General features: G+C 36.0%; 1 protein-coding gene and 1 long non-coding RNA gene across 7 annotated transcripts in view; both read right to left on the bottom strand.

Annotated features, from left to right (window-relative positions):
* Positions 1-14,875, bottom strand: part of RABGAP1L (RAB GTPase activating protein 1 like) — a 783,585-nt gene that overhangs the window by 86,002 nt on the left and 682,708 nt on the right. The window contains exon 1 of one of the 6 annotated variants that reach the window (XM_059936867.1): positions 695-951. The exons of the other annotated variants lie outside the window; for them this stretch is intronic. Coding sequence (XP_059792850.1) covers positions 695-805 — 111 coding nt within the window. The 5' untranslated portion in view covers positions 806-951. Of the gene's footprint in view, positions 1-694; positions 952-14,875 lie in introns of those variants that run through there. 6 annotated transcript variants of the gene reach the window in all.
* Positions 1,284-3,938, bottom strand: LOC132352893 (uncharacterized). The gene is made up of 3 exons (XR_009498900.1): positions 3,791-3,938; positions 2,652-2,816; positions 1,284-1,426 (listed from the first exon to the last, which is right to left on the bottom strand). It is a non-coding gene; the product is annotated as an uncharacterized LOC132352893 (long non-coding RNA).

The following is a 14,875-nucleotide window of genomic DNA, read 5'->3' as shown; positions in this document are numbered from 1 at the left end:
CTACTGAATATAATAAATAAGAGGTTACTACAACAATAGTTATGAAAGTTTGTTAAAAGGTATGGATCAATAGCCATTATAAGGATGACATCTACAGAGAAGAAATAACAAACACTCACAAGGACTTCGTTTTTCTATTATGCCAGGACATACAAACTAAGACTCTTGGAGAATGGTTAAAAAAAAATTTACAAATCCCAACTAAAATTATACTCATAATAGTTCTTAGTAATAATGTAAAGACTCTGAGAGTTATTTGATTTTTAGATAGTTCAATTCTTAATGTCTATGTTATGGCCCACTGGTAAAAATGCTCCACAGCAGAAAGACTGAATTATACGTGTGTAAATGTAGGTAGCCTTCACCTAATAATCATACACATACATACAAGGCAAACATGTGGGACAAATTTATGTTTGGCACTATAAAACTCCTCTCAACCTCACTACATAAGAAAGCATTAACCTAAGTGTTACTCCTAGGACACTTTTAAATGTACTATTAAGATATAATAGTGTTTAGTTATGTAAATAAATCCTTGAAAACCTGTAGACCTTGTTGTAGCTGTAACAACGCCAACAGCAATACTTCTATTTTAATTCCCAGGAAGTTATGCTTCAATTGCTACAGGAGTATAACTATCATATTAGAAAAGAAAAAAGAGCCCCAGAGTAGTGTGCAAGGCCCCACCTACCATAGACCTGGGCTTGCTGATGGCCACCAGACTAGTGAGGAAGTCTTCATCGTGCAGCTGGCTGAAAACATGGGCGTCATAGGCTACCATAATGGAGATTTCTTCCATCATCTTGCCAGCTGGCCTTTCCACAGCAGCAGCTGCTGCCCCAGCTACAGACCAGACTATCCAAGGGAAAATCCTATTGCAGCTCAGTGCCAACGCACACACCCACCTGAGTTTGAGGGGGTGGAGTGTCAAAATTCCAGAAGGAGAAAAAAAAAGCAGCTGCTATCATAGGCTTGTCTAGCAATTCATCCCCAGTAGAAAACTGACAGCGGTCTCTTATCTATGGAGGAAGTATACACTATAAACACCTTCTGCATTCTTAACAGAGCATCTGGGAAAATTCAGTTTTTGGAAATCTTCTTTAGACTTCAAAGAGAGAAATAAAAGTCTCCTATGTGGAAATATCCTAGAGCAAAAATGAAAAACAAAAACCAAAAAACACAAAACTTGATTTATTGTTATGGTCTTGATAATTAGAAATTTTTTTCGTTTATCTTCTTACTTCAGTATTACATCAAGATTCTTCTTCTTGGAGGAGAAGTGGATTTTCTTACTGCTTATTTTTCACATTCATAGAAAATAGATGGCAGCCTTTAGTTTTTCAGAATTTATAGAATTCTTGGTGCAGTTAAAAATTATCTCCTGAAGTATGAAAAAAAAAAAAAAAAGGGTTCTTTTTTCCCTCTGAGTATTTCTGTTAAGAAAAAAAGTACCAAAATATAAAAATGAAACAGGGACTGCAATATCAGTGAATAACCATTTCCTCTTCTCCCACTTAAAAAAACATGACTATTTTAAACAGAATTCTTGATATTGAGAGCTTAGTTTTTTGCTGTTATTCTGAAAGCAACACAAGGTTCTCATTTCTAAACTGATTATTTTTCTCCCAGAGATAGATGTTCTCTTGGTCTCTATTTTTAAGCTTAGAGGTTTCTTTTAATTACCCAAATCGGCAGATAGTAATGAACTATTCGTGCCTTAGCCACCAGAAGCATTTTTTTTAAAGTACAGCCGGAGACCATAAATGAACCTCAATGTGCCCTGATAAAAAATGTGAAAGCTGCCCATAATTATCATTACAAGGTTGCCTAAATCACCAGGAAATATAATGTATGCTAATTTCCATGGGAAAAGTATTAAGCAAATAAAAAAGGGGGGGAGGACAGATAAAGCTCCACCAAAAGTTGTCTTTCCAGTATTTCTAATTAAGCTATTATCTTCTCTGCTTTTTATAGATTATGACACTGCAGTACCAAGAGAAATATTATTTATTAGAATTAGAAATCAGTTTGGCAATGTTTGTCTACAATCAAATACAGATACTGTTTGGAACTTTTAGTCCTAATTACCAATAGCAGTATTACGTTGTCTAAGTCTGCTTTTCAGAAAACAAAACTTGGAATGAAATTTATAGTGTCTATTTTTCCTTGTTTTTCTAAAGTATTTCCACCTAGATGAACATGATTACTTAAATAGTACCTGGGTCCATTTAAATGTGATTAGAAGAGTTTTGCAATACTATAGCACTCTAGATTACAAACGCGCACACGCACACACACACACATACACGGAAGGGGGAAAACACCTTATTGCTAGGAAACACAAGCAAGACTAATAGGCTTATTTAAACAGAAAATGCAATACTTTAAATAAATCCTCAAGATTAAAACAGCTTCAAACTGAGTTTGACCCTTGTTGGAGCTGGTAAAGCATTTTCACTTCATTTTTTCCCTACAATGCATCTCTGCCTTTTAAGCATTATTTCCCTTAAAAATTCTTCCAGCACATTCATCTTAACGCTGACTAACCAGGTAAAAATTAAATGATCATCAGGAGACATTATAAAGCGTCAGGCAGTTCATACCTTTTCAATTCCTTTTTATCTTTTCAGAAGTACTTTAAAGGATACTGTGAATCTCTTCGTGCATTCACTAGCACCAGAAGGTTTCCGATTTATCTTGCAGGACCATTTTCTAGCTGTGAAAGCAATTCCTCTGACTTTCATATTTTCCTTTGCTCCAGTGACTCAGTGCTTCCACAGTGATATCTGACTCAGGTGCACTGACAAAGACACCTGTTGTGGAAGGTAAAGAAACTACTTCCCATAATGCCTTATTCCCTGCTGGCAACCACCCAGGGGCAAACAAGAATTATAACCGCATTTGAGCAGTTGCCTATGCACCCGGGGAGAGCACATTCGGTGTAACAATAGGTAATCATCTTGGTTAAGAACACTCCTAACCAAGAAAAAAAAACGGCCAGGGAAAACAGTATCATATAATTGTAGGTGCTGTGTGTTAAACTCATAAAACTTCTAAGGCATCAGGGCTATAAGAGTGCAAAACACTTTTAGAAACATAAAGGCTGTAAAGACAGTTTTAAAATTACAAAAACAAAAGCTAACAATTTCAAATAATTAAGTCCTTTGAGAATTCCACACAGGTTCTTAGGTAAACAATTAGGTATCTTTAAAATGCTTCTGATTTATTACTTTCAAAAGACTCTTCTAATTAGCCACAGTGCCTTCTAATTATTAACAACATTTCACTCCTAAATCCAAGAGGTCCTCTCTCATAGCCACAGTGCATATGTTTTCTAGAGCAAGGACTCCTCTAAGTTTGATGGGCATCCTTCATTTTTTGTCACCCTTAAATGTTTCTCCATACTTCAGAGTCTGGGAAGCAAAAATTCAAATGTTCCTTTTGTCATACAGTTAAATGTATATTTGTGTTCCCAACAAAAAGCATACTTTTTGCAAACCAATGATCTACTTAAAAAACTGTCTTTGTGTTCTCTTTTCCTAAAGATATTTTCTCCAGTGTCAGAAATAACAGCTATCGTACCCTCCCAAACTTCAGGAGTCATTGTACACAGCCATGTTTACATACAGTACTTCACTCCCTTGCAAGACATCTTTCTTACTCTTGCCTTTTTCCCGGTGAACTAAGACCCACTGATCTCCCCGAATGGTTTCCACCTGAGCTTCTGCAGTCCTCGACTTCACACTGTGCAGCTCCACTGAAAAAAGGCGTGGGGGTGGGGAATTACCTGAGATCAAGGCGTGAAGTGCCGACAACACCAGTTGCTGCTAAAATTTACCAGGAGAGGATTGGGTATCAAACAGGCAGCAGAAAACAAGGCACTCGTGGTAACCAACAGAGGGGCTCCAGTTCCAGCAGGAACCATCTAGCTGTCTGTCCCAGGGCAAGTCATTTAACCTCCGGAGGTTTCAGTTTCCTCATGGTCATGTAAATTGAGAGGGATGGAATATATCGGAGGTTTTCACATGTGCTCAGTGTGCTCAGAAAGAGTCAAAAGCAGTGTGTCCTATTTCCCTCCACTAAATAGGCTTATTGGGGGATTTGAAGGTGAAAATACCTTTTTAATCTCTATCAGAATAAAAAACAAAGGTGAACAGTAATCCCAGCTGTTAAGAAAGTCCCCCCAGGTTGCTATAATGTGTCCCGACAAATGCAGTCTACTTTGTACCCTAATTTGGATTTTCTAATATCAACTCTTCTGCTTTTAAAAGAGGATTTGGGGGGGCTTCCCTGGTGGCGCGGTGGTTGAGAATCTGCCTGCCAATGCAGGGGACACGGGTTCGAGCCCTGGTCTGGGAAGATCCCACATGCCGCGGAGCAACTGGGCCCGTGAGCCACAACTACTGAGCCTGCGCGTCTGGAGCCCGTGCTCCGCAACAAGAGAGGCCGCGATAGTGAGAGGCCCGCGCACCGTGATGAAGAGTGGCCCCCGCTTGCCGCAACTAGAGAAAGCCCACGCACAGAAACGAAGACCCAACACAGCCATAAATAAATAAATAAATAAATAATTTAAAAAAAAAAAAAAAAGAGGATTTGGGGACAGTTGTTACACTTTTTATTAGCTACTCTTTACAGTCTTTCTATTCAGAAGCCAAACTGCCTACAAAATAATTTTCAAAAGCCTCTCTAGATCTCATTAAGATAAGAACGAATTAACAAATAAGATATCTCCAAATATTTTTAAATGCTGTTTTAAAATTTTTACACAGATTTTACTCTGTTAGCTGATTTGTTCCAACAGCCATTCTTCTAGGATTATTACTATTTAACAAAAACATACCTGGGTCATACTAAATGAGTGTGAGTCTAAGAAACCATTCCTGGCCTTCAGAGAACATCTATTCTCAAGTGTCAAATTTAGAAAGAGCCAAAACAAAAATCAAGAGAAGCCTGAATAAGATGTGAACTTTTTTCAATTTCTGTGTTCTCCCCAAATGCAGCAAAGCAATGTAGTTTAATTATGGGAGTAGTATTCTTTTTATCCACCATCAAAGCAGCCAATACATTAAAAAATGATCACACATCATTAAAATATGATCTCACCTCACAAGAGTGGCTGTAAGGACCCTTTCCCCCATGCCTCAGGTTCTACTTGTTCAACATTCTCATCACAACAGCCGTAAAATCAGGATAAGACAGAAAGGAAGACAAAACCACCAGGACAGAAATATGGCCTAGAGGGCAGAAAGGTCTATGTCCCCCACATGTACTGGCAAAGCCCTGTAGAGACTGTTCTTCGTTCCCCAGTGGTCTTTTTCTAATAATTCAGGAACATCTTTATAGATTCAATTAATATATAATAGATTCAGTTCAATATAAACATTCATGAGGTATACATGACTCAGTTTTAACAGACTGTCACAAAATGTTCATGGTATTGACATAAAGAACTCTAAGAAAGACAAAATTCTACAATTACTTTCTTAATCACAGGAAAACAATATTCCAAGTAGGTTTCTCTTTACACTTAGGAGTGCACATTACAGAACCCAAGTGCTCTAAGTGGCGGAACAAAAGATAAAATGAGAGAGAAACCACTGAAGTATCAAACAGAAGAAAGCTTTTCAGAATATTTTGGATTTCAGAATAGTCCAGTAACATGCTGAGTTTTTACAAAGGAAAAAGAACATGAAGTAAAAGATAAATAAGCGAAATCTTAGTTCTCTTTAAAATCATGCAAAGGTAAATAAAGAAAACCATTATTCTCGTGTCAAATTCCAACCATTCAGCTCATTATCTTTCCTATCTTTGCTAGTAATTGCTAGGCAAATTCAAAACCTCAGAAAACACATATTCTTTAAAAAAAAAAAAAAAAAATCCCCAGAGTTAAACTAAGAAAACAAAAACCAGTGGGACATAAATACTTGCTCAACAGTTACACTGGGTATCTTACTTCCTCATTTGCATCTCACTACAAAGAATGAGGGTGAGGTACATTCCAGACTATGAAAGAGTAGCTGCAACTCTTTAACAAGTCAGCTCTCTACCTCATTTGTAACTCTGAAATCCACAGCCAACTATTAAAAACAAGACAACAGGTCCAACATGGAGTCACTTATGCTAAGCCCCATGTCACCAAAGACTTTGTTACAGTTTCCACTCTCCCAGAAATGAAATCTTAAACCAGGAATCACCTCATCAGCACTAGTTAGGTAATCTGCCTGATAGACCTCTGCTGTCCCCTAAAGGAAAGTAATCTTGTGATAACCCAATCCACTTTTTTGCCTCATGTAACTTTCTTATTCCTGCTCCCTTCTGCCTATAAAAGCCTTTCATTTTGTACGGCTCCTCGGAGCTCCTTTCTATCTGCTAGATTGGCTGCCGCCGTTTCGTGAACTGTTGAATAAAGCCAATAAGATCTTTAAAATTTACTCAGTTGAATTTTGTTTTTTAACACAACACATTCACTTAAATTTTACCTAACCAAAAATAAGCATTACAAGTGCTCCTAAGCATTCACTGATATTTGCTATCACCCCAAGCGAGGACGATTCCAAACACATCTAAGAATACGAGTAATGCTTCATCCTGTCTCATTTTGAGCAGAATATACAACTGAATTGTAATTGCAAATAACTTTACCTTAATTTCTAAAGCATTTGAATAACTTTTTAAAGTTTTACTGACCACTAAATCAAACCATTCCACATGGAATATGTTTCAAATTCCTTTTTCACAAGGTCAGAAGGTAGGTTTAGAGAACAACAAAGTGTTAACTCGTTTTCATTCTAGTGTTCATTTGTCTCAAGTTCTTCCTGTAGGGCTGGTGACCCAACCTGGATAACTCTTCCAAATGGGCCCTCAGATCCCTGTAGTAGGTCATATACAGAAGCTTGCAGTGGTGGACTCGGCTAAAATTCTGCAGTTAAAACTGGAAGAATTTAATGGTATGTGAATTATATCAATTAAAATTAAAACAGCAGCATTTACTAAATGCATGCAATGTGCATGAGGAGGGCTTATAAATGTGTAATATAGTAACATATAATCTAGTTATAATAATGACTAATATATACTAAAAATTCTCTATAATAATAATGCAGCTAGTATTTAGTAAGTACTCACTATGTCCTAGACATAGAATCTCATTTAATCTTTGCGTAAGTCAATGAGCTAGGTACTATAAATATCCTTGCTTTACAGACGAAGTAACTAAAGTGTGGAGAAGTTTAGTGATTTGACTCCATTCTCACAGCTAGAAATGGAACTGACAGGATTCAAAAACAAGCCTGTCTGGCTGCAAAGTGCATGCCCTTCATGACTACAGGAAGATAAGGGAAGTAAGCAAACATGTACGGAGAATCAGCCCTGTGCCAGACACCACTGCTTCTCCCACGCTGGGATCTCCTTGACACTCACACACTTAAGGTTACACAATACAATACACCATGTCTGTCAAGTCATATTAGGATTGTAACAGAATTAAGTCCTTCTGCAGACAGGAAAGTCTTCATGGAAAAAATGGATTGGATTTTCATAAGCAAAGTGAAGTAATTTTTTTAGAGAGAAAATAAAATTAGCCTGGCCAGAGTGGTGAATTTATGTTAGGTGCAGTAGGAGGTACAGTTTCAAAGGCAGATTTGAATCAGCCTGTGGTAGGTTTCCAATCTCAGGTCAACAAATTTGGAATACAAGGTATGTAGGCCAAGGGCAGTCCTCGAAGACTACAGGGTTTCTGCCTTTCTAGCCTCCATTTTTTATCATTAGAGTAAGTATAGCATAATGGTTAACACATGGGCTCCAGGGTTCAAAATACCCTGGTTTGATACAATGCTCTGACACATACTAGCTGTTTGACCATGAATAAGTTCCATAAGCTGTCTCACCCTTGGTCTTCTCATCCATAAATGAGAAAATGATAACAGTGCTGATATTATGAGGAATAAGGTAATGCACATAAAAGCCCTTAGTAAGGTGCCAGGCTCTATAAAGTATTTGATTAGTGATAGTTGCTGTTATTATCAACATTAATAAAAATGATGGAGAGTTCCCTGGTAGTCTAGTGGTTAGGATTCAGGGCTTTCATTGCTGTGGCCTGGGTTCAATCCCTGGTCAGGGAACTGAGATCCTGCAAGCTGCACAGCACGGTGAGAAAAAAAAAAAGAAAGAAAAAAGATGACTGGAGTGGTAAGATCATCTGCCAAAAACTGAGAAGATGGAATATAACCTTTAGATATGAGGTGGGGGTCTCTTCTCAGTACATAAGAACACAGTCAATGCCTCTATTTTCTATTTTCTTGTCCAATTAATAAAAATTCTGGAGGGAGAAATAAAAGGTGTCCCACAACTCCAATCCTGTACCAGTTTTCCCTACACAATGAATCTTTCTAGATGTTGCTTTGTTTGGGAGCAATCTGGTAATTTACACAAGTCCTTCTGTCAGAAATAATTGAGGCAGGTTAGAGGAGGTAAAAGGTTGATAATGGGGTGGGAGGGGATCTCTTACAGTCTAGCTTCCCTCTCCAGTTTCCTGACTACAATGCAAACAGAGCCTAATCAATTTCCTCTTATTAAATTGAGCAATTGTGACAAGAACAGGGAACAAAGAGAGCATTTGTTGTATAACGATATTCATCGGTTATAACCTGATCAAGAAAACACTGTTACTATGGGCTATCATGTGGAAATACATAATCTTTCTTTATAACTGTATTATAAAAAGATTTTCCAGTGTTCATTTGGATCTTAGAGTCAAAAGAAATATCCTATGCAATAGTTTAGAGTAACAGCTTATCCAGAAGCTTAGAACTGACCAATAAACCTGTAATCTACTTCGGTTCAAAGATATCAGCTGAATTTGATTAGGGGTGAAGACGGAAGGAGGGGAAAACCCCACAAATTTAACAGTTATTGTGCTGGCGGGAGCTTTAACTACATTGTTATCTCTTTTAGTTTTTGCAACAATACTGTGAAGCTGGTTTTATTATCCCCATTTTACAGAAGAGGAAACCATGCCCTAAGTGTATTTGAGATCACACCACTAGTAAATCAGAGACATGATTAAAACCGAAATACGTGATTACAAAAGCTCGGGGTTTTTTCTGCTTTTTGTTTTTTCTCCACCTACAACAAGTTCTGCATAACATGAATTCAAGAGAGAAGGAAAAAAAATTCAATTTGGAGATCCTGAAATAGAAACTTTAAAATTTCTAAAGTGGGACTCCGTATTTCTCTTCTCTTAGTATTTTGTTTTTCATATTATATCATTATATATTGAAAATATGAACTAAAAACTCATTGCATCTGATAATATTATTTATTAATAATTTATTAATGCACATATTAACAGTCTGTTACAACAGAACATACCATGTGGACTGAGGCAGCGTTCTTTGAACTGTCAATGGTGGCTTTCATGATGCTAAAAATTGGCTTTTTCTTTGCGTTAAGGGCAATAGTAAATTGCTTAAAATTGGCTAATAGTAAAATAATAAAAAGTATTAACTTTTTAACAGCAGTGGCAATGCCCAAAGCATTCTAATTTTATTCATTTTGATAAGAGTTTGTTTTTTATGTTCAATCTAAAATTTTTTCCCAAAAAGTGATCATTTCAGGTTTAAGAATTGTTATGTGTCATCATAGAGAACATCTCTCTAATATCATGAGGATCATAAAAATAGCTAAAATCCATATGCTTTAATTCCTCTTCAAATTAAGCAGGAAGTTAAGAGATAATATTAGTGCCTGCATAGCTGAAATATTAGTGCCTGCATAGCTGACCAAAGATTTTATTTTCAGTAAGAAATTCTAATATGATAACCGCCTTTAGGCATAAGGACATATGTATTCTGCAAAACATCTTTCTTATTTTAAATGTCCATTTGAGATCTAAGTAATGCTGCAAATGTTTAGGTGAAAAAGGCCTATCTACTAGTTAACGAGATACATAAAGAATCAAAGGCAAAACAAGCAGCTGTCAATTTCTAGAATTTCTGGCTATGCATTCCTTATTATGTTGTCCTTATTATCCTGTACTAAAATTTTCAATGTGTTCTTAAATATAAATTTTAAATGTTCAAAACTGCTATGAAACCGTTATTTTATATTAAACTTAGCATGCATTTAGGGAGAATTTTAATTATGCAATGTAATATGAGATTATGACTTATAATACTAAAATGACCATTTAACTATTATTGAAATAATGGTGAAAAAAAATTACTTTAGCTGAGATTATATGCTTCTATACTAGCAAATCTGAATAAATGGTCAGATTGTAAAACTGAATACAAATATATATTAAATATTAGTGGTTTGTGGAGAATTTTAATTTATGTAAATAATGTCTTTTGCTTCCCCTAATGGGCAACTAGTTCTTTGTCACTTCACTACTTGTATCTCTCTTTCAAAGAGTGCAAAAACAGGGAAAGAAGGAAAATCTCTAATTTGTGACTCTAATTGGTAGATGTTATTTCTAATCATCTATGTCAAATAGGCTATGGGAATAAGTTAAAATTAAGAGCTAAAATAAATAAAAGTTTCAGTTTATGAAAATTTCAGTTATCAAATGTTCTAGCCATACTTTCAATTTTCTATTCCCATGTATAAGGAGAACTGCCTAAAATAATTACAGGAAAACTGGCTCATAAGCCTGGCTAAATAAACTTAATGTTAAGCAGAGTTCTGGTATTAAACTTTATAAAGGATAAAAGAAATTGCCCCTTATCTATGCTTGCAAACACAGAATTGAAGCATTAATAAGTGGCTGCTTTTATTAACTATTTTATTTACTATTAACAGTCTTGTGAATTTTTTTTTTCTTTTCCCCTGGAAAAACTGAACAGTAAGCTGGTCTTGAAGCTAACATGTTAATGTTCAAAGAGTTTTTTAAACTTCAACCATAACATTATTTTCTTTGTCTTCTCTCCATTCTTCTCCCCATTATCTATCTCCCTTTCTCTGTCTCTCTCTCTCTCATACATACCTCTCTTAAAAGATTATTTTTTGTCCTAAACTATTTGACTCTTTGGCACATACTGTATTTATATCAGATAGTTTATTATACTAAGTATTCATTTTTACATACATCTTTAAACTTAACTCCAGTTATTCTGCACTGTTCTCTTTATACAAGGGTTGACAATATGAGATGTGAACACAGTATATATGGTTTTACAGATTATAGTTTATTAATGGGTCCTACATTAGCCAATTATAGGTGAATTACTCTATTATTTATAGCTATTGCAGCTTTCAGTAATTAACTATTATTTTTTAAAAAAAAAACACTATTTTACGTTAGGATAATATTTTACTGACGATAGTCCATTAAAAAAAAAAAAAGCACCTCCGACATGTGGAGAGGGTAATTAACCATTATGCAAGATGATATTCCAGGAGTTATTTCCTGTGAAAGAAAATAAGCTATAAATTTGGCCAAAGCCTGGAAGATAGCGGCCATTTTGTAAAGGAGTTTCATTCCAAGACTAAAGTTCTCCTGAAAGCACATGCAATTTCTTTTTAATGCAGATGGCCTTGGCACTATTAATATAAGTTGCCAAAAAAAAAAAAAAATATATAAGTTGCCTGTGCTCTTTTTATTAATATTTTTGTAGAAGTGGTCTTTAACTTTTCAACACCGCAGAATACAAAAGAAGCCCCAGGGCAGTTGAACAGAGCAGAGTGAAGCAAACAGGTCTCAAATTTGGATAACACTAAAGCTCTGTATGCCAGAGTGGGAAGACTTAAACTTCTGACAAGCGAACATGCCAAGGCTAAGTGACAGGAGTCTGATAGGAGACTGCAATGAGATAGCACCACTTCCCACCCCAAGCCCTTAGCTCAGATGACTCTTCTGAGATACTTCTGGGTCAAAAAACCAAAAATAAAACCATTATGGGTAATATCAACCATTTCAACTGAATCTCTAAGTATTTCTCTCTCTTAAAACCTTAATGTATTTCTTCCTTAAAAAATTAGCCTCTTAGGCATTAAAAAGCAATATTGTAGAATTCTGTATCCAATGAATTAGAAAACATTTCTTTAGTCAGCATTATCATTGATAGGGTATTCTGTTAGAAAAGAATAACTAAAGCAAATGATGAACACAGAGCAATGTTAAGAGGTTGATGGGAGAAAAGAGACATTCATGTTAAACATACTATGTGTTTTGTTTTTGGTACAAAATATGTAGCATATGTAAATTAACCAAAAAAATAGAAAGCAGAACTTGAAAGAAATTCAAAGTGAAACCAACTTCCTCTTGATTTTAATGGTCAATAAAGAAATACATAAATTTAAAATAAATAAGTCCTTTAAGGCTTTACTAGATACAGGCTTATTAGTTATTTTGGCAGTTGCTAAGCAACATTCTCTTCTGTAGGGCTAATGCACGTGAAATTAGCAGGTTTTCAGAAAAAGATAAATTGAACGCAAAATCAGGGAACAGCATTTGAAAAGCAAAAAGGAAAATGAGTTAACCAGCTAATTAGGCGGTAAGAGAGGTTTAGTGATTTTTGCAACAATGGTTAAGCATTTTGTTTTCCACTGGCACCAAATGAGATGGTACTTTAGCACATTAATATTTCAACTTTATTGAAATGGTGATGATTATACTCACCTCTACACTCAACAGCCTAATTATTTTGAATATCTCAAATTAAATCAGATCAGGATATACTTCAATTACTACTACTGATCACTAATAGTGATCTCTATAAATCTCCTTCTCTAACAGTATTTTCTTCAAATCCCCAGTTTCAGGATATGTCATAAGCCTGGTTTACACTTAAAAAAAAAATGTATCTTAGTAAAGCTATGGCTTCATGATGTTGCTTAAACTACTAGATCCCTGAAAATTTTGTTCTTTAATGTCAGCATTTTGGAATAACCTTTTTTTACCGATCTTACTATAGCAACTCAGTGAGTAAAAAGGAATGCTATTTAATCTATTAGGTATAATAATGGAAACTTTTTTAAAAAGGAAAAATGCAAATAACCGAAGGGAAAATTACTGTAGAATTTCAACTGTTGTTGGGAAAGGAAAGATAGTAAGTAGAATTCCAGTTCTATCATTTTGAGGATTCAAGGGAAATTCCCCACCCTACCCTTGCACTTCTCCCCCTCCTCATTTTTAATATTATGTTGCAAATTGTGTAAATGTTGTAGGGTTGCAACTATCAATCCCCTTATTCACAAAATCAATTCCTCCCTGAGTTTTCTTAAAGTCCGCGTTGAACAAACCTTGATGCAGAGTCTAGTGAGGGTCAACTTTAACAAATGAGCCAACGAAAAGAGCCTACAAATGTGATGAATATCTACACGGAGGAGAAGGAAGTGCCTTGTGCCTCGGTTGTAAACATGGCTTGTATTGGTTCTGCAACCAAAACGCCATGTGAGCTTAGATAGACAGCTTCTTATTTTATTTTAAAACAACATCATTGGACTAGGTGATTGGTCGAGTCCACTTTAGCTTTACAGTCCATGACTCCACTTTGAAGCCTACTATTATACAAGAATTGTTGCCTATGAAAGAATTACTCAGGCCTTAAACCTGCTCAGATTGGACAATTAATACCAATTAGTAGGATCTTGTAAATGCTTTCTCTTGAGGGAGGCACAAGAGGGAGGGGCTATATGTATACATATAGCTGATTCACTTTGTTCTACAGCAGGAACTAACACAACATTGTAAAGCAATTATCCTCCAATATAAATAAATAAATAAATAAATAAACACATGCTTTCTCTTTATTGTTTTCCCATAGTAATAACATTGCTTCGGACTACACTCAAGAATCCATTGTCAAGATCTAACTATCCAGGTAAGAGTAAAATCTAAGAGTCAGCAAGCAGTTTGTCATGATGTGCATGGCTGAGATGTGAGATTTTAATGACCTTTACTTTCTTTTCAAGACCTACCAGAATTAAACATGAGTAGACACTCCAATTTGAAGAACTCATCCTGAGTCATAGAGTCACATATAGAAAAGTTTATCAACCTTGGTACTATTAACATTTTGGGATGGATAATTTTTTGCTGTATGGAGTTGTCCTGTGCATTTTAAATATTTTGTACCATTACTGGCCTCTACACATTAGAAAACAGTAGTACCTCTCCCCCAAGGTTGTGACAAAATTTTCCAGACATTGCCAAATGTCCCCCGGAGGTAAAAACTGCCCTGAGTTGGGAACTGTGGATATACAGTAAATTAAATTTATGGAGAGGGATTATTTTTGATCCCAAATTGACTTCTAACCATCAGACTTTTAAAAATAATTTCTGTAGCTTCAAACTCAACTGATGGTGTCTCAGAATTATCCAAAAGGGACTTCCCTGGTGGCGCAGTGATTGAGAATCTGCCTGCCAATGCAGGGAACATGGGTTCGAGCCCTGGTCTGGGAAGATCCCACATGCCGCGGAGCAACTAAGCCCATGCACCACAACTACTGAGCCTGCGCTCTAGAGCCTGCGAGCCACAACTACTGAACCTGTGCTCTAGAGCCCGCGAGCCACAACTACTGAGCCCGCGTGCCACAACTACTGAAGCCCGCACACCTAGAGCCCGTGCTCTGCAACAAGAGAAGCCACCCAATGAGAAGCCCACACACCGCAATGAAGAGTAGCCCCCGCTCACCACAACTAGAGAAAGCCCGTGTGCAGCAATGAAGACCCAATGCAGCCAAAAATAAATAAATACACTTATTAAAAAAAAAAAAAAGCTAATAGCCTCACTAAGTTTAAATTATGTTATCTCAATGAAAAAAAAAATTATCCAAAAAAATGAGTCATTGATTAATAGCTGTGACAAATTTTCTTTCACTTTGACAAGGTCTTTGCCTCAGAGATTACAACCAGAACATTCAAATACTT

The sequence above is a fragment of the Balaenoptera ricei genome, chromosome 1 (assembly GCF_028023285.1).
Source record: "Balaenoptera ricei isolate mBalRic1 chromosome 1, mBalRic1.hap2, whole genome shotgun sequence".
NCBI classification, from domain to species: Eukaryota; Metazoa; Chordata; class Mammalia; order Artiodactyla; family Balaenopteridae; genus Balaenoptera; species Balaenoptera ricei.
The sequence above is the reverse complement of the archived record's forward strand: the minus strand, read 5'-3'. Positions and strand labels throughout refer to the sequence as shown.